This window comes from Panthera uncia (assembly GCF_023721935.1).
Source record: "Panthera uncia isolate 11264 chromosome C1 unlocalized genomic scaffold, Puncia_PCG_1.0 HiC_scaffold_3, whole genome shotgun sequence".
Lineage (NCBI taxonomy): Eukaryota > Metazoa > Chordata > Mammalia > Carnivora > Felidae > Panthera > Panthera uncia.
The window spans coordinates 86,068,257-86,087,487 of record NW_026057584.1 but is presented as its reverse complement, the minus strand read 5'-3'; the positions used below and the strand labels follow the sequence as shown (position 1 = coordinate 86,087,487).

The 19,231-nt window shown below is 34.4% G+C and overlaps 1 protein-coding gene across 1 annotated transcript in view; it reads left to right on the top strand.

Moving 5' to 3' along the window:
* Positions 1–17,285, top strand: part of KYNU (kynureninase) — a 115,906-nt gene extending 98,621 nt beyond the window's left edge. Inside the window, exons 11-14 of the mRNA XM_049615675.1 lie at positions 2,094–2,146; positions 4,049–4,134; positions 10,224–10,454; positions 12,542–17,285. Coding sequence (XP_049471632.1) covers positions 2,094–2,146; positions 4,049–4,134; positions 10,224–10,454; positions 12,542–12,679 — 508 coding nt within the window. The 3' untranslated portion in view covers positions 12,680–17,285. The remainder of the gene's footprint in view (positions 1–2,093; positions 2,147–4,048; positions 4,135–10,223; positions 10,455–12,541) is intronic.
* Positions 17,286–19,231: the final 1,946 nt, after the last annotated feature.

Here is a 19,231-nt window from a genome sequence, read left to right as displayed (position 1 = left end):
CTTGATGGATAGACCCTGTAATTATGATATAATGCCCTTCTTCATCTCTTGTTATAGACTTTAGTTTAAAATCTAGTTTGTCTGATATAAGTATGGCTACTCCAGCTTTCTTTTGATTTCCAGTAGCATGATAGATTGTTCTCCATCCCCTCACTTTCAATCTGAAGGTGTCCTCAGGTCTAAAATGAGTCTCTTGTAAAGAGCATGTAGATGGATCTTGTTTTTTTTACCCATTCTGATACTGAATGTCTTTTGATTGGAGCAATTAGTCCATTTACATTCAGAGCTATTATTGAAAGATATGGATTTAGTGTCATTGTGTTATCTCTAGGTTTCATGATTGTGGTGATGTCTCTGGTCCTTTGTAGTCCTTGAAGCATTCTACTCACAGAGTCCCCCTTAGGATCTCTTGTAGGGCTGGTTTAGTGCCCATGAATGCCTTCAGTTTTCATTTGTCTGGGAAAACTTATATCTTTTACTATTCTGAATGACACCCTTGCTGGTTAAAGGAATCTTGGTTGTATATCTTTCGTATTCAGCACATTGATTATTTCTTGCCACTCCCTTCTGGCCTACCAAGTTTCAGTAGACAGGTCTGCTACTACCCTTATGCATCTATCCTTGTAGGTTAAGGCTTGTTTGTCCCTAGCTGCTTTCAGAATTCTCTCTTAATCTTTGTATTTTGTCAGTTTCACTATGCTATGCCATGGTGAAGACCTATTCTTACTGAATATGAAGGCAGTTCTCTGTGCCTCCTGGATCTGGATGTCTGCTTCCTTCTCCAGATTAGGAATGTTCTCAGCTATAATTTATTCAAGGAAACCTTCTGCTCTTTTCTCTCTCTCTTATTCTTCTGGAACTCCTATGATACAGATATTATTACATTTAACTGAATCACTTAGTTCTCTAATTCTCCCCTTGTGGTCCAGTATTTTCTTATCTCTCTTTCTCAGCTTCATCATTTTCCATAATTTTATCTTCTATTTCACCTATTCTCCTCTCTGCTTCCTCTATGCTTGCTGTAACTGAATCTAGTTTATTTTGCACCTCACTTACAACATTTCTTCATTCATCGTGACTTATTTATTTGTTCCTTGATAGGAACAATTAACCATTGTAGTCTTATATTTCAAAATTTACTATATTCACTCACATATTGTCTGTAAACTTAAAAATATTTTGCCCAGTTCTAACAAAATGCCATGGAATTTTTTATTTTGGCAGCATTAAAACTAAATATTTATTGGGGCACCTGGGTGGTTCAGTCAGTTAAGTGTCTGACTCAATCTAGGCTCAGGTCATGATCTCACCATTAATGAGACTGATCTCTACATCCGGCTCTGCATTGACCGTGAGGAGCCTGCTTGGGATTATCTCCCTCCCTCGCTCTCTACCCCTCCCCTGCTCACTTGCATGTGCTTGCAGCTTGCTCTTTTTCTCTCTCTGTCTCAAAATAAATAAACTTAAAAAAAAAACTAAAAATGTATTTAGGTAGAACAGAGTATCAGAAATATTGAATTCATATTTCCCAAATTGTATATTTTTCTTTAAATTATTTTATAATTCTTTTCCTCTACTATGCACACACAAATGCATGTATATGATTTTTCTAATTTCTTTATCTCACTAAAAAAAAAGCAGTCAATTTCCTTAGGAAATTCTTCAAAAATTTTCAACAATTATATCAGTTATTTTTACACCATTTTTCTTTAGGGAGCTTGTTGTGAAAAATATTTTATTGTATTAATTGTTTTTTTCTTTTTGAGCTTTTACTTTTGTTTCAAAATCTAAAAAAATTTTAAAAACTCAACATTTTTTGTTCATTTTATTTTAAGCAATAAAATATCATTAAATATAGATCTTCAGATGGTTTAACTTTACAAAAATTATACAGTTATATGATAAATTGATTTTATCCTTTTCTTGATAAGGTTATAAATATTAATTGCCTTATGATATCATATAACATATATATGCCTGTATATTTGATGAATCACAACACAAATGACATTCATATATAGGGTCCAGATTCCTATATTAATTGCAGTTATTTTTGTAGACCAAAATATCTAATGTTGTTATTTATGTTTTAGGTTAGTGGGATGGTTTGGCCATGAACTCAGCACCAGATTTAAGATGGATAACAGTAAGTGTATTCAGTTTCACTTCACAAGTCATTTTATTTTACCTTTATTTCAATTTTCATCTGTCTTTGTATGGCATGTAATATACATGCCTCATGGAGAGTGCACTTTGAAAATGCCACTGAGAATTCTTAAAATAAGAAATGACATTTCCAGAGTGTAAGACTAAGTGTTTGTAGATTTTAGCATCATTTCGAGTCTATCCCTCTGTAGGGAAGTAAATGGAAATGAGTTGTAATGTATAGGATTCATATCTCATCAATATTGAGTACCCAGAACATCAGGAAGTGAGGACAGGAAAGAATTTTTGGCTTGTAGTCAGGCCCAGAGAGACTTGGATGTCAATTCTACTTTGCTGCTTAATAATTTTGTGATGCTGCACAAATTATAACTTCTCGGGATTTTTTTGTTTTTTGTTTTATTTTCCTTCTTGCATATCTAATGTGAATAATAATATCCAATTCAGGGGTTGGTTTGAGGGTAAGACAAGTTCAAAGCTGTAAACCAAGCAGCACATAGCAATGCTGTTTAATAAATGTTCACTTTATGTCTCTCTTTTTCCAATTTTTCTTCCTTCTGTGGCTTTTGCCACACACGAAACAATGGCAGTTGAACCCCAGCAGGTAGAAATGAAATTTCAACACGTGCAGGGTTCTCCCAAACTGCCCTGCTTCTTTTTCCTGAGTGACTCCCATCTTCAATCATGTGGGATACAGAAAGCTTCATAAGTGTTTTGAGAGTCTTCAGTTCAACTTGACCCTTCAGACTACTACTAACCTGAGTTACTATTTTAAATATATTCATATTTGCAAAAACCAAGATGCAAAAGATCAAGATGGGCTCTTCCAGTCAAATCAAGAAACCTGCATTTTATCTTGGCTGCTGGAATAGTTAGCTCTGTTATGCCTGTTGCCTACGCTCTTTGTGTTGGCTTTTCTTATCTGTAAATGGGTGGACTAGATCGAGAGTGGGGAAAGTTTCTCTGTGAAGGGCCAGAGAGGAGACATTTTAAGTTTTGGGGGCTGTACTGTCTCTGTGGCAAATGTTCAGTTCTGCCATTGTAGTGCTAAAGCAGTCATAGACATACATAAATGAATGAATGTAGCTATATGTTCCAATGAAACTTTATTTACAAAAACAAGTCAAGGGCCACATTTGGTCCTCAGTAAATAGCTTGTTGAGCCCTGGATTAGATGCATCTCTAAAGACCTAGAATGTTCTGATGCTCTTTTAGTCAGTTTTAGCTTTAATTTGATCTCCAGTGAGCAGTCTTAACGCTATTGGACTTAACTTGCTACTATTCAATCTAATTGATTCTAATTAGGATAATACCTGCTATTAAATTACCTTTTAAATATATCATACTTAGGCAGATCATTTTTTTAAAAGCCTTTTTATTGTTATTATTTTTTTCCCTAGGAGAAGCCACTTGACCTAATAATACTAGTGCTAGAAGTCACCTTCATAGGTCATTTAATTTATATTCCTGCCTTTGGATGACATTACAATTACAAACTATTAAAATTTTGATTTTTTTTTCTCTCACTGGTATGGTTTCATAGTAGAAAAGCAAAGCATGGGGCAGGTTAAGGAATGCTGGCTTGGGAGTGTGGAAGGACAGAGAATGAGGTATAGAAAATCTTCTTTAAGAGGTCATTTTTTTTATCTCTAAGGGCTCTAGTATTTGGTAGGCTGCTAAGAAAGTGGGGCAGGGGAGAGAGACATTGGAAGTGAAGGGGAAATATGCCAGTATTCTAGGTCCACAGAGATTCTCTTAAATAGCTCAGAAATCTTAGAAATAAAAGTTTTTAAATCTTATTCTTCTACTACAGTGTCATAAAAAATCCATGAAGGACACTTTTTAAGGTACATTCTATAAAAATGACATGATGTTAATTTTTCAGAACTGCAATTAATCCCTGGGGTTAGTGGATTTCGAATTTCAAATCCTCCCATTTTGTTGGTCTGTTCCTTACATGCTAGTTTAGAGGTAAGTGAACTATGCTTTACCCTTCTCATATCTTTACCTTTTTCTTTACCTGACTGTGACATGTTGTAGGACCATCTCTGCTAAAGAGCAAGATTAATGTTCATTATGTATAAACAATGGTCAAAAGCTGGTATTCTCCTTTAGGACAGTGACTCTGTGCTAATTGACATCTCTTATCTATGTGTCCAGCCCCAGCACTGTGCTTGGCACATAATAAATGTTGTTGGCACTTAATAAATGTTAATTGGAACTGATTTGGAGATACATATTTTTAGTTCCTCTTAGAATTTGTGTGACCTTAAATAAGTTGCTTAATCTTCTCTTGGCGTCTCTGTGACAAAATAAGCATGCAATATTTAGTTCTTGATTATTTCACTCATTCAACATTTACTTATTAGGAAAGTATTATGTGCCAGATATTGTTGTGATTACTGGAGACTCTGTTTCTTCTGGTTCTGTGAGTCAACGAACTCACCAAGTGCCATATGATAGAACTATAGGAAGACATACTTTAAGGAAAAAAATACAAATAATCAGAGTAAACCAAAGAATAAGAAAGGTTGTCTCATAAGGTAAATGGATTTCTTTTTTTTTACTGGAGTGTCTATTCCATCATATTCTTGTATAATCTCTCTACTGTTACTGGCTCAATATATATTTTTTAGTAAATGAATGTTTTTAGTTAAAATAACATTAGTTTCACCCTAAATAATAATATACAAAGAATCAATTTGGTTTCCAATATTTATATCTACCTTTCCATCTATTTATATAGATATATAGATACCTACCTTGTCCTTTTATATCTATATTATATTCATATCCATATCAATATAGCTTAATTATTTGATATTAATTAATTTCAGAATGAGACTAACTTGGGACATCTCTGTGGTTCAGTTGATTAAGCATCTGACTTCGGCTCATCTGATCTCATAGCTGGTTCTTTTGAACCCCATGTCGGCCTCTGGCTGACAGCTCAGTGCCTGGAGCCTGCTACGGATTCTGTGTCTCCCTCTCTCTGCTTCTCCCCTGCTTATGCTCTGTCTCTGTCTCTCTCTCTAAAAAATAAATAAAACATTTTAAAAAATTAAATAAAAAGAGAATGAGACTAAATTTATTTAAGGAAATATATATTGTAAATAATTGTATCCTTATATAATTAATAATAACATCAATACACATATTAAGTAAATATACTTATATACATACATTAAAGTAAAATATATTTTAGCTAAATGTGTTTTTTTTTTCTAACAGATTTTAAATATATAGGTGTTCAAAAAAGAATTTGACTTTTTTAATTTAAAGTCTTTTAAAATCATCTGGTTTTTGATATTTTATGAAATTCTATTGTGGAGTGTTCCAGGATGAATGACTAGATAAAGACTTCCAAAATCTCTAAACCTAAATTTTAGGATTCTGCGAACACATATAGCAGTTTCTCACTTTGGCCACTGGATGGCAATATAAAGTACTTTTTTTTTAATAGAACTTCACCACTGATAGTGGTAATCAACTCATTTCACTTCATCTCAATTTAAAGACCATCTACTCAATGTGGCCACTAGATGGAGCTTGTGTTGTTTTCACTTTTTGGCAGATTTTTTTTTTTTTTTTTAACTGAAAATAGACCCAGTAACAAGATTTTTCAGCTAGTGGGAAAAAAAGTTTTTAAAAATTTTTGAGGGGTGAGGAGGGATAGAATCTGCTTAGCAAGTCAGATAATGGTATTTGAATTATTTTTATAATATCTATTCAGAGAAAACTTCTGTTAAACGTTTTAAAATGATACACAGTTTTTCTCATTTTGCAAGTTTGTCTCAGGGAGAAGGTGAGTTACCATAGGAAAAGCACCGAGGTGTGCCTTAGGAAGAACTGGTACTTGACGTTTTGTCCTCTGATTTTCCTTACCTTTGCAAATGAGTTCTCAGCCAGATCTGGAAATTTTCTTTTAGACACTCTAACTTTGGTATGTTTTCACAGTGGGTGGTGTCAGGTACTTACCCCTTCTGCCATGAAAAAGAAGTCACATTCTCAATTTTCCTGCCACTAGTTCCCTAGGCTAGCCTTGAATGATAAAAAGCTTGGAAGTATTTATCACCGTATTACGCTGTATTGTAGTCACCTAGACAAGGTTTTTATTTTCAGCTGGAATCTGAAGATTGATTGATTTTTTTTTTTCTTTAACATCTAAACAAATAACAAAAGGATCCCAAAGGCCACAAGAGTGGATATGTACTTCTCTTACCGCTTAAGTATTTTTCTGGAGCCTCTTAGAAATATCTTAAGTAAATGGTGCTTGGTGGCTCAGTTGGTTAAAGCGTCTGACTCTTGATTTCAGCTCAGGTCATGATCTCAGGTTGGTGGGATGGAGCCCAGTGCCAGGCTCTGCACTGTCAGCCTGGAGCCTGCTTGGGATTTTTTCTCTCCCTCTCTCTATCTCTGCCCCTCCCCTGCTCATGCTCTCTCTGTTGCTCAAAATAAATAAATAAAAACTAAAAAAGAAAAAAGAAAGAAATACTGTACTTAAGCTATTCACTGCTAAGCCTACATTCTAACCAAAATTATCATTAGGTAAGCAAAAGTTGTGTTGAAGAAAGTGTTGAAATTCTTCCTCCCCATCATAAATTGCAAAATTCTGAAATTACAAAACAATGCATGTCATTCTTCTTATTCTTTACCTAACTGTTAAAATGTTCTACTCCCTCGATGCCAAGTGGGTAAGCATCGTTGTGGCAATCATATTGCTACTGTGCTTAAGTTATTGCATTGAAAGAGATAGGTGATTGAAAAAGTTTGAATCAATGAGAGAAATATGCACGAATCATAGTGCCTGTCTTTGTTGTAGCTACTTCTCTTTCAAAAAATATTCCGCATAGTCAAATACCAATTGGAGGAGAGATTCTAAACTTAAGAATCAGTGTACATGGATGGATATGATCTCAGTTTTGCAATACAGTGATTTTTTACAAGTATTAATATGGTTTTGTTTACAATGACATGTGCCTCCAGTTGATTGATAACATGAAAAATAGCACCTTGTAATCAATTTCAAACTGTCCTTTGTTTATATTAGTGGCTCTTAATCATTTGTATTATATATTTATATGGTACAAATTTATATGGTAAAATATGGTACAAATTTTACATATAAAAATATGTGGATCAATAGAAATTAAGGTAGGAACAAGGAGGCATATACTCTATCCCTCACTGAGGCACCAAGTATGACCTTAGACAGGTGACAACTTTCTCTTTACTATATATATACTCTTGAGTTCATTTGTCTCATTTTTAAGATGAAGATGTTTAGACCAGAGTATTTCAGAAGTCTCCTCAATCTTTTCAATTGCTAGCTTGAAATTAAAAATACATCTATTTTATTTTGTAGGGTCATACTTGCATGCAATGATAAGTAGACAATTTTTAGAACATTTCAGTATATGAATTTATAATGAAGTAAATAGCTCCCAAATACAAAATTAGAGTGTTCAATTAAAATACACGTCAAGTAGGGCACATGGGTGGCTCAATCACTTAAGCGTTCAACTTTGGCTCAGGTCATGATCTCACATTTCATGAGTTTGAGCCCCACGTTGGGCTCTGTGCTGATAGCTCAGAGCCTGGAGCCTGTTTCAGATTCTGTGTCTCCCTATCTCTCCGCCCCTCCCTCCCTCATGTGCATACAGGTTCTCTCTCTCCCTCTCTCTCTCCCTCTCAAAAAATGAATAAACATTAAAAAAATTTTAAATACAAATCAAATAAGGAGAAATGTACTATGTGTTTCCTCAGAAAGTTATTAGGCAGCCAATTTTAAGAACTGAAGAGAAAAAAATGCAACAATTGAAAATGTCATGCTATACTTCTTTTTCCTGTTTAAACTTATCTAACTTATCTAGCTTTGTATTCCTTTTGCTCAGTAAGAAAAATAACCTGAGTAGTTGAAACTCTGCCAAGAATTGTTATAAGCTGAATATTTTTAACCTACAGTTTTCATTTTTTTATTTAAAAAAATCGTCCTTTCTCAATACTGAAAGCATAGAAATAATGAGAAGCTAAAAAGAAAAGAAGATATTTATTCTATTCTCCAGTTAACTCCTATTATCCCTTCTTAATATTTTTATGTGACGCCTCAAAAGAGACCTTTACACCCTCTGACAGGATTTTAAGAGTGCCTCACCATGCAGCTGCCCTTACTGTGGTTTAATGATGGGAAATGGTTTCATATTTTAAAGTTATTTCATTATCAAAGAGTAACAGTATGTCAAAATTGAGACCGTCATAAAAAAATTTAACTTTAGTTTCTAGTTATCAGAGAAATCTGCAAGAACAAAATCTCCTTAAAAAAAAAAAAACAACAATAAAGTTAAATAATATTCCCCCAAGTCTTACTAACCTATAAACACAAATGAAACATCATTAAAGGTAGTACTTCGCACATTGCTCTTACCTGTCTCTTATGGGGCTTATAGTAGAAGCAGAAAGTTTTTCAGAATTATTTATAAATGAAATTTACCTTGAATTACTATTAATGTCCAAAGAGAAGATTGGAAAAATTCCTCTCCTATTCTTTTATTCCTATCCTGGCAACCAAACCACATGTGGGTGGTGCCTTGCCTGTCCCTGCTCCTGCCCTTTACGAGATTTGGTTCTAGACCCAGGCCCTCTTGATCCAAACAGGCTTCTGTCTTCTGAAGAATGTCTTCTGAAACAGACATCAAACCCTACTTGTAGCAAACTGTTTCTCTTCCATAGTCTGCAACATCTGGCTGCAGAGAGACAGATACCATTCTATCCTGTTTCTCTTCTTTTCCTTGGGTACTGTTACCATCAGTACAACTCCCTTGGTCTCCTTCAGCCAAATCCATCCTTTCATGCAATATAGGTCATTTGCCCAAATGGTTTGAGTTCTATTAGAATGCCTGCTCACACATGCCACATGTATATACCAAAATAACTATTTTCACAAGCTTCATAAAGTCTAGATGTCACTGAGTGACCCTATCTTAGCTCTGTGGCATAACATGATACAGAAAAGGGATATTAAGTGACATGCCAGTGCATCACGCTCTGTTTGCAGTTCATTCAGTTCTTATATGTAGGATATATTTTTAAACTCTACTTGACCTTAAGAGATAAGCTAGAAAAGCATGTCTGTTCTGACCTCTAATGTTCCAATACCAGTTATTGTGTGCACTTGTCACTCATCTTAATATAAGAAACTTCAGGCAGCAAATGGCAGTATTTTCACACCAGTGCTAGAGTTTAGCAGGGGAAAAAATGATGAAAGAAGGAAAGATAAAAAGGAAGAGAGAGGGAGGAAAAGAGAGACAGAAAGACACAGAGAGAGAGAAGCAAACCCAACTGCCTCAGTACTAACATATGTATTATCTAACAGAAAAAAAATTGATCATAATCAATTGGGACATGTTTTCACTAGTTTTTAGTGGTGAAAGCCCAAATATATATGTTCATTGAATAACTATGGTTTCATGGTTTGTTTCCCTGACTGACAAAACTTAGCTTTATTATTTAACTGTTTGTTTGCTTACTGTTATGCTGGGGAGATTTAGGAATTAGTAAAAACAATTATAAATAATGTTGATAACACTTCCTTCCATATATACACGGGTGTTTAACTCTTATTATACTTTGGTGTGGACCAAAATACTTTGTATCAGAATCAAAAAAAAAGTCTTCTTGATTATGATTGTGTAAAATGGCTTTGGGGAAAAGGTTTGACTTTCATGATCTTTAAATGCATTTATTAAGGTATGTTTTACTTGTACTAATTATACTGAGCTAATGTAAAGTAACTGTATAGGAACACTATAGTACCTTACTTTTCCTTCTTCTTTAGCAAGTATTGTTTAAATGACATTTATACAGTTTTTCTGTCACGGAAACCTTTCCATTTGGCTTTTAACGGCCAAGCATTTAATAGAGGATATGTTTTTACAAAGGATAGTCTAAAACGGGATGTTTTTGGAAAGGTCAAAAGGGCGCATTTCCTTTTTTCAGTTAATTTTTGCTTCTTTGCAGATGTAAACAAGACACTATTAATCTGATTGTTTCTCATTCTGTAGATCTTTAAGCAAGCGACTATGAAAGCATTGAGGAGAAAATCTGTTTTGCTAACTGGTTATCTGGAATACATGATCAAGCATTACTGTAACAAAGATAAAGCAGATACCAAGAGACCATTTGTGAACATAATTACTCCATCCTGCATAGAGGACCGTGGCTGCCAGCTAACACTAACCTTTTCTATTCCAATAAAATATGTATTCCAAGAACTAGAAAAACGAGGAGTAGTTGTAAGTATATCTCTTGCTTTGCTACCAGGTTTTCTCTCTGGGTGGCACGTTGGGGTTCTTTGGTTAATTCACTGTTGCATGTTATTTCATGAGTCAGTTTGATAGGATAGATTATGTGTCAGCTAAGCATGTGTCACTGTGTTAATTGAAGGGCATAGAGATCTGTCATTTCTGATAAAAGGGATAAAAGGGAAGAAACCACAAATTTTGGATAAGGAACTAGCCTTCCATAATTTATTCATTCTTTTTATTACAGTTTGAGCAGGAAAAAAAAATGGTTTCATCATAATCAATTAGGAGATGTTTTCCCTAGTTTTTAGTAGTGAAAGCCCAAATAATATATGTTGGTTGAATAACTAGAATTACAGAACATAATATGGTGGAAGAGGAGGAAAAAAATCAGTCTTATTTAGTTGTTTGATTGAGCCAAGTCATTTTCAAACCTGTCATTTTAGTCAGAAGAGAGCTGTAAACACATCTCAGGGATGTTAACATTGTATGAAATAATTTTTTTTTTAAACGCTTGGACCTAAGTGGTCATTCTATTCTCTTGAAGAAAATAAATGTTAATAGGGTGATTTCAGGAAAAATGGTGGTCGTGTATCTATTTCCAGTAACCATGTAATTTAGGAATTGCTCCACTCATGTCGTCCTCTCTCTCTCTCTCTCTCTCTTTTTTTAAAAAAAGAGCATGAGTTGGGGCAGAGGGAGAGAGAGAACCTTAAGCAAGCTCCATGCTCAACATGGAGCCTAGCCTGATGCAGGGTTTGATACCATGACCCTGGGATCATGACCTGAGCTGAAATCAAGAGTCAGACACTCAACTGACTGAGAAACCCAGGTGTCCTGGTCCACAAACTCTTGAGGAGAGGTTATCTCAGATTCCAGAGGCACAAATCCATATGTTAGTGTTCCAAGTCAATTTCTACCATTTGTAAGCTGTGTGTTCCTGGAAAGTTTGCTCACATCTATTGGCTTGAGTTTTCTCATCTGGATTTTGGGTGCAAATTACTTGTCTCCAAAATTTGTTATGGGAATTAAATAGCCCAGCACAAATAAACAATTTATTGTATTGTCTAACCCATAGTGAGGGTTTCTTAAAGATTAATAATAGTGATCTTCAGGCTAGACCAAATTATCTGGGTCCATTTCATGACATTTCAGGGATACAGCCAATTCTTTACCTGTGAGATTAGGGATTAGAGGATTATGCAAAAATAATTGACTAAAACTCTCTAGGTGTCAAAGAGGTTATCATTCATTTCTTTTTTTCATTTTTATTTATGTATTTTTGATTTTAAAGAAAAAGTGAGAGAGAGCACAAGTGGGGGAGGGAGGCAGAGGGAGAGAGAGGGGGGCGGTGGGAATTGAATGTTAAGCAGGGTCCATGCTCAGCAGGGAGCACAATGAAGGGCTCAATCCCAAAACCCTAGGATCGTGACCTGAGCCAAAATCAAGAGTCAGATGCTCAACCGACTGAGCCGCCTAGCACCCCATTTTATTTGTTTGTTTATCGACTTTTATTTTTAAGGTTCTCATTTATTCTTTTATTTTTTTTTTTATTTTTTAAGTTTTTTATTTATTTTGAGAGAGAGTGAGAGCACAAGGGGAAAGGGCAGAGAGGAGAAACAGAATCCTAAGAGCCTGCACAGAGCCCAATGTGGGGCTGGAACTCACAAACCGTGAGATCATAACCCAAGCCAAGATCAAGAGTAGGACACTTAGCCGACTGTGCCACCCAGGTGCCCCTAAAGTTCTCATTCATTTAAATGTGCTCAAGGGTTCCAGGCTCTTAGAGTCTCCCCACAGATAAATTGCATACATGACTTACTGGATGCTTCAAGAGGATGAATGCTGAAGGAATGCACTTTGGTGGATCCTCATGATTTTCACTCATATTTTAACTATTATTAAGAGAAGAGTTCAAATAACACAGAAACATTGTATTTTACTAAAATTAACAAAAGCCTTATATATTAAGTTTTAGGGAAATCGGCATGATTGCTTTATGCAGTTTTATCTTGAATGTAGATTTTCATTATGTGAAAAGTGCTAACATTCCTGTGGCTTTATTTTCTCCACCACAGTGTGACAAGCGGGATCCAGATGGCATCCGAGTGGCTCCAGTTCCTCTCTACAACTCTTTTCATGATGTTTATAAGTTTATCAATCTACTTGCTTCTGCACTTGACTCTGCAGAAACAAAAAATACCAGTGTTCTCTAGAACAATTTAAGTAGTACTAAGAGCTACTATATTTTATTATTGTTGTTCTTATTTTAATAATTGGAAATTTTTTCAAAACCAATTGCACATAACTGGCAATGAATCATTTAGTTTACAGAAAGATCTGATATATTTTCTCTAAATGTCTGGGGTTCTGAGGTATCCACATGTCTGTTCAATTTCTCCATGCGTGGTGGATCAAAGTTTTCATTGGTCCAAGTATTATGTATACAGTCTTAGCTAGCTGTCACATTTCATGGTCAGTGAATGTTTTATGTTGATTTAATTTATAATTTGACTGACAACTTCATAATATATGTGCAATTTTTTGTGTCAATTTTAGAAATGTCGCTTTAGTTTTAATTTACCAAAGAGGTTCTTATAGTCACTGTAATTTCGCAGTCTGATATATGTATGATTTTGCAGTATTCCATCCAACTCTAATCTAAAGAACAGAAAATACATTTTCTAGGGTAGTAGCTTTCAAATATTTTGACCGCAGTCCACACTAAGAAATATGTTTAATATCAGATACCAGTATTTATATGTGTTTATGTCTTATTTTATTGATTCTAATATACAAACTTCTATCATATTTCAACATCTGTGAAAGAAGAATTTTTTCAATTTTCAATCAATGATTCTTACATTGCTACTGACCATTCTTTCATGTTACCATCCTTGACATTAGCACGCTTCTCACAATGAATAGATAGCATCTTAGATATGATATTTTTTAATGGAATATGTACCAAAAGCAAAAGTTTCATAAATCATTAGTGCTCTGCTAGTTATTATTCATTTTATCTCATCACATCAAATTCTGGTTGAAACTCATTGAACCTGTTTGCCCACCGACTCTTGGATCCTAATTCATTTTTCAAGGTTGTCCCTTTTTTTAATGTTATCACTATTGCTTTTTTGTTTGTTTGTTTGTTTGTTTTAATGGGAACCTCTCTTAATAGAAGGCTATTTTTTAAAGAGTTTATTTATTTTGAGAGAAAGAGATAGAGAGTGTGAGTGGAGGAGGGGCAGAGAGAGAGAGCAAGGGAGAGAATCCCAAGCAGGCTCCACACTGTCAGCTCAGCTCCTGATGTGGGGATCGATCTCCCAAACAAGGAGATCATGACCTGAGCCAAAATCAAGAGTCAGGACACTTAATGGACTAAGCCACCCAGGTCAACCCTCCACCCCCCCATAGAAAATGTTACTCTGTCTCTGAAACCGTGAAATAAATCACCCCAAGATATTGGCAATTGAGAATTAGAATTAGCAAATCAGAGCTTCATCTCTCAACCTCTAACCCAAATCTATGGCCCTTTCTTTCCTCTAGGAAAACTACAGTTACACGCAGCCCTGTTGGACTTCCCTGGTTTTCAGTTGTTGATACTGCAACCACTACTCATGAATTGGCAAAACAGTCTACATTTATATACACGGGCAGCAAGAAAGAGTGACTGCAATGTAATCATTGTCCCTGATGAACAAATTTGAATGGAAATAACTTACACAACCGCTAGAGTTAAATAAAAAGATGCAGGACTGACACCAATGCCAGAAACTATTGATATTTATTGAATAGTCACCACGTACCATGTATTGTGCTAATCTAGTTATACATTATCTTACTTATTTGAGTGGTTGCATAACTGCTTTAGCAAAGCTGCCGCCTCCAACTTTTGGCAAAACTCATCTTTGTGGATGGAAAAGTTCTCAAAACCCTAAAATTCGACTATATACAACTTCATGTAGGAGAAATCGTTTTGAAGCTCACAGATGTAAGCAAAACAGACATGGTTTCAGCTCTCAGGGAGCATGTAGCTTAGTGGGAGAAATGGGTAGTAAATATATAAACACCCAAGTAAACATATGATTACAAACTGTAAGTTTTATGAAAGAAAAACAGATGATACTGTAAGAAAAATCTCAAGGGTATTAATTAGATGGTCAAGTAAGGGGAGGTATATGGTAGTGCTTATAACTTTAAATTCTAAAATATCAGGCTAATCACATTAAAATTGCATCAAGTTATACATACAAACCATTTAAAGCATACTCAGCACTATGTCATGCGGGTTAAGAAACAAAGCATTAGAAATTCCCTTTCTCCCTGCTTGCATTCCCATTTCTCCCCAAATCCAGACATAACCATCAAATCATATTTTGTGTTAACCATTTCCTTACTTCCATTGAAGTATTACACCTATGTATGCACCATAAAATATATATTAGCTGATTTTGCTCGTGTGTGAACTTCATGTAAATTTAATTGTGTTGTTTATATTCTGCCTCCTTTGCTCAGTGTCAGGTTTTTGAGATTTATCCATTTTCATTGCTGCTCAGTGTTCTCGTATATATTTGGGGTTATTAATTTATTCTACTACTAGTGAACATTGGAATTCTTCCCATTATCTTTAATATTGCAACAATGCCGCTACTAACATTCTTGGTACACAGATTCAAAAGTTTGCCCAGGACATAATAACTGTGAAAATGTCAGGTCAAAGGACCCACACATGTTCAACTTCACTAAGAAGTAGCAAACTCTTTTCCAAACTAGTTGTACCAGTTTCCATTGCAACCAATAGGAAATAGGAGATCTCTTCTCTCAATCCTTGCCGATAGTAGCTGTTGATTGATTGCCTTTGTTACGTATGCAGACTTACATAGCCAGGGTGATTACTAAAATAACAGAAAGAATGTTATTCAGTAGAACAGAATGAATGTTCTACTTCAACACAAGTAGAAGGAGAAACAGAATGAGGAGATACACACACACTGCTGTTTATGCTTCAGAAACCATCCTTAATCTATGGATTGAGACAAGACTAGAGTATTACCTGACTTTTACCCTTGCTCAGCCCTTTCCCTCCCAATATTCCCTCTTTCATAGTTTTTTCTGATGAGCATTCTTTCAAAAAAAAAATATATTCAAACATTGCTCTTTATTTCTAGGAAACCCAATTTAACAAAGCATTGCCTTCATCTACTGCTAATAACCATAAGCCTTTTATAGTCCTATATTCAATGTCTGATAAATTTCAGTTCTGTTTCTGTTGTTTTTCACAAATAATACTTGTTTCCTTGTGTATATTGTGCTTGTTAACTTTAAACTACTCATTTATATTGACTCCTTTGGAATTCTTTGAGAACTGTGTTAAAAGTCTTTCCAAAGATATTCATTTTTGGTTCTGCCAATTTCTCAGGGTCATTTCTGACACCAAAACACTTAAAATTTTTGTTTTCAGGTTTTTCAGATCACATGGGTAGTATGAAATTGGATGTATTAATCCTCTCGAGGGCCGATTTATAGTTACAAACTTCTTAAGATACTAATTTTTCTTGCTGACCTTTTACATGTTGTTTGGTTGCCAGCATTTTAGAGGGCTCTTCCATCAGTTTATTTATGTGGTCGGTTCTAAACTTGTTCAATGTCCCATTTAGTTATCAGCACTGAAGCGCGATCACTCTAGGATGTGGCAGACACTTTTAGGATGCAACACATACTTTTACTTTCTAGGTTTCTGCTTTTATTTTATTTTGAGGTTTTTAAATTTTCTTACTTTCATGCCATCTCATTTTAAAAGGCTTTTTTTTTGCCATTGATTTTTATTTGTGTTTTCAATAATTTAATCCCCCACGATATGCTCTAAACTGTCATGAAATGTTTTATGACCAAAAAGGAAAAATATTATGCACTTTCTGTTTTCTCCATAGAAAGTGAATTGTGCTTCTTAATAACTCATGCACATTTATATAAATACAATTCTTTTACAGTGATGCCCTTGGGAGTTATTGTACTACATAGAGCTGTTTGTGTAGCACTAAATTATACTTATTATACAAAACTGACTGTGGAAAAGGCTGGGTGTGAGGTCAATAACTAAATTTCAAATTAAACAAGTAAACTTTTTCTACAGTTATTTTCTTCTCAGTAACTTTCTACTTACTGTTGAGTTCAAAATTATGTGAGTTTATATTCAAATTGTGCTATGCGTTTATTCCATAAATTGAAATTGCTAGAGCATTGATTTTGAAGTAAATGGGTTTTTGCATCATCTAAAGAAGGAAACCTGCAAACACCCTGAAAGCATCATATTATAAAGCACAACATTGGAAATCACTGGATTAAGGCATCCTGTAATTAAACTGATGGGTTTGATGCTTATGTGGGTCATTAGCATCTGTATTCCGTGTTTTCAAAATGTCAAATTTGTTTCCTGCCCTCTAGTAGCATTGTATTTTAATCTCAGCAAGATGTATTTTCTTATTTTTTTTTTTAACATTTTAATTCATTTTTGAGAGACAGAGAGAGAACACTAGTGGAGTAAGGGCACAGACAGAGGGAGACACAGAATCTGATTCAGGCTCCAGGCTCTGAGCTGTCAGCACAGAGCCTGACATGGGGGCTAGAACTCATGAACCGCAAGATTATGACCTGAGCTGAAGTTGGACGCTTAACCCACTGGGTCACCCAGGTGTACCAAGATGTATTTTCAAAGGGCAAAATAATAAAGAGGATTATTATGAACAAATTAATTTAAACATTTATGATGTGTTTTGATTTATTGCAATAATTTTCTTATTAATGCTCTTGTTTTCCAATTTTTGACTAATCAATATGACTCCTGAGTTCTTTTGATATTACCTTTTTTGATTTTTTTTTTTTTTTGATATTTTTATTGCTTTTGGTGTGCAAAGATGCAGGCTCACCTTGTATATATCCTACCTCAACCTTGACATCACTTATTTCTCTAAGAATATCCAGTTCCTTTGGAGGAAATGGTATTTAGTAGCCATAATCTTAACAGTTAGAGTGCTCATTATAGTCTAGTTAATCATAGTTTCCAGGATTTTCAGTTGACAGAGTTACATAGCTTTAAGAGAAACTATATCTTTATTTCATATTCATATTTTACATTCAATATAAGAAAAATATTTTTTATTTAACTTAAATTTATATTTTTATCTCTTAATGTAGAAAATTTTGGTGCTATAATATTAATTACTAGTGTTATCATATGTAATATATACTATAATTATCATATGTATATGTACATAGTCTTAGAATTAATAATAACAAATTATGAACATTATTAAAGCATTTTAAGTACTTTGAAGCTTTTTTTTTTAAATATCTTAGCCTACATCTCACCAGGAATAGTAATTCAAATTCCTGTGTTTTAAATGTGTATTATTTTTTGAGACAGAGAGCATGAGCATGGGAGGGGCAGAGAGAAAGGAGGACAGAGAATCTGAAACGGGTTCCGTGCTGACCGCAGCAAGCCTGATGTTGGGCTCAAACTCACAAACCGCGAGGTCATGACCTGAGCTGAAGTCAGACATTCAATCAACTGAGCCACCCAGGTGCCCAACAAATTACTGTGTTTTAGAAGCAATGTAATAACTTCTCTGTATGGTTATAGCACCAATTGCGTTATATAGTTAGGTTCAGTACTTGGGAATTTTTTTTCAGTTTTCTTACATTTTCTTTAAATTTTAAAGTTTAGTTCGAAATTGTGTAAAATACTTAGATAATTTAAACTTTAACTATTCAAAGCAAGATATACTCAGAAAAGCCTGGATTCTCTCCCTAGTCCTCTCACTGTACTCCCTCCCACTATCCATAGTATTTTTTCATGTTTTGATTTATCCTTCTATTACTTTGCATATACAATAGAAGTCATACTTATATGTAGAATCTAGGTAAATATATGTGTGTATTGCCTATACATAATATATGCCTATAATATGTACATATATTATGTATATGTGTATATAACTATATATGATAAATAAGTATAATAACCAAGTATAATATATAAATAATACCTATATATAATCTCTAGGTATATATACTATAATATTATAATTATAACACACATTTCTTTCTTAGATAAAATAAATATAGTAGCATATTATAAATATGATCTAGTTTTGAAAAACATTTCTTTATAGAAAATTATAGTTAATACTTAAGAGGAATAATATAATCAGAAAATAATTATTTTCAACTCTTAATATAATAACTGATTCAGTCAAAGATCAAACATTAAAGGAAAATTTAATGAAAAAATACGTAGTGGGGCATCAGATTGTCACCATTTGAATTCACTGATTAAAATTGGTACCACTGTACTAGACTGTCACTGTATCCCAGGTGTGGTACAATGTGAAGTAGACAGCATCACTTACGAGTTTTCTCAGGGGTTTATAAGCCTGAATCCAATCAAACTTTTAGGGCTATTTTCAAGTCTATAAAAATTGTAGAGCATAGAGAAACAAGTTAGTGATCCCACAAAGGAGCAAATATGGGGCTTTCCACCTGACAGCAAATTGTGTTTCCTCAATAAGTCAGTGGCATGAACTGGGGACAGGTGAAGGCAGAAGGCCCGGTCTCTTAATTGTGAGACTAAAGTGACATAAGCAAATGTAATTTGTGGACTTTCTTTGGATCTTGACTCAAAGACCAACTACAAAAACACATTGCTGGGTGAATTGACAACATTTTAATTGGGAAGGAATTTTTATTCAACTTGTTAGCTGTGATAA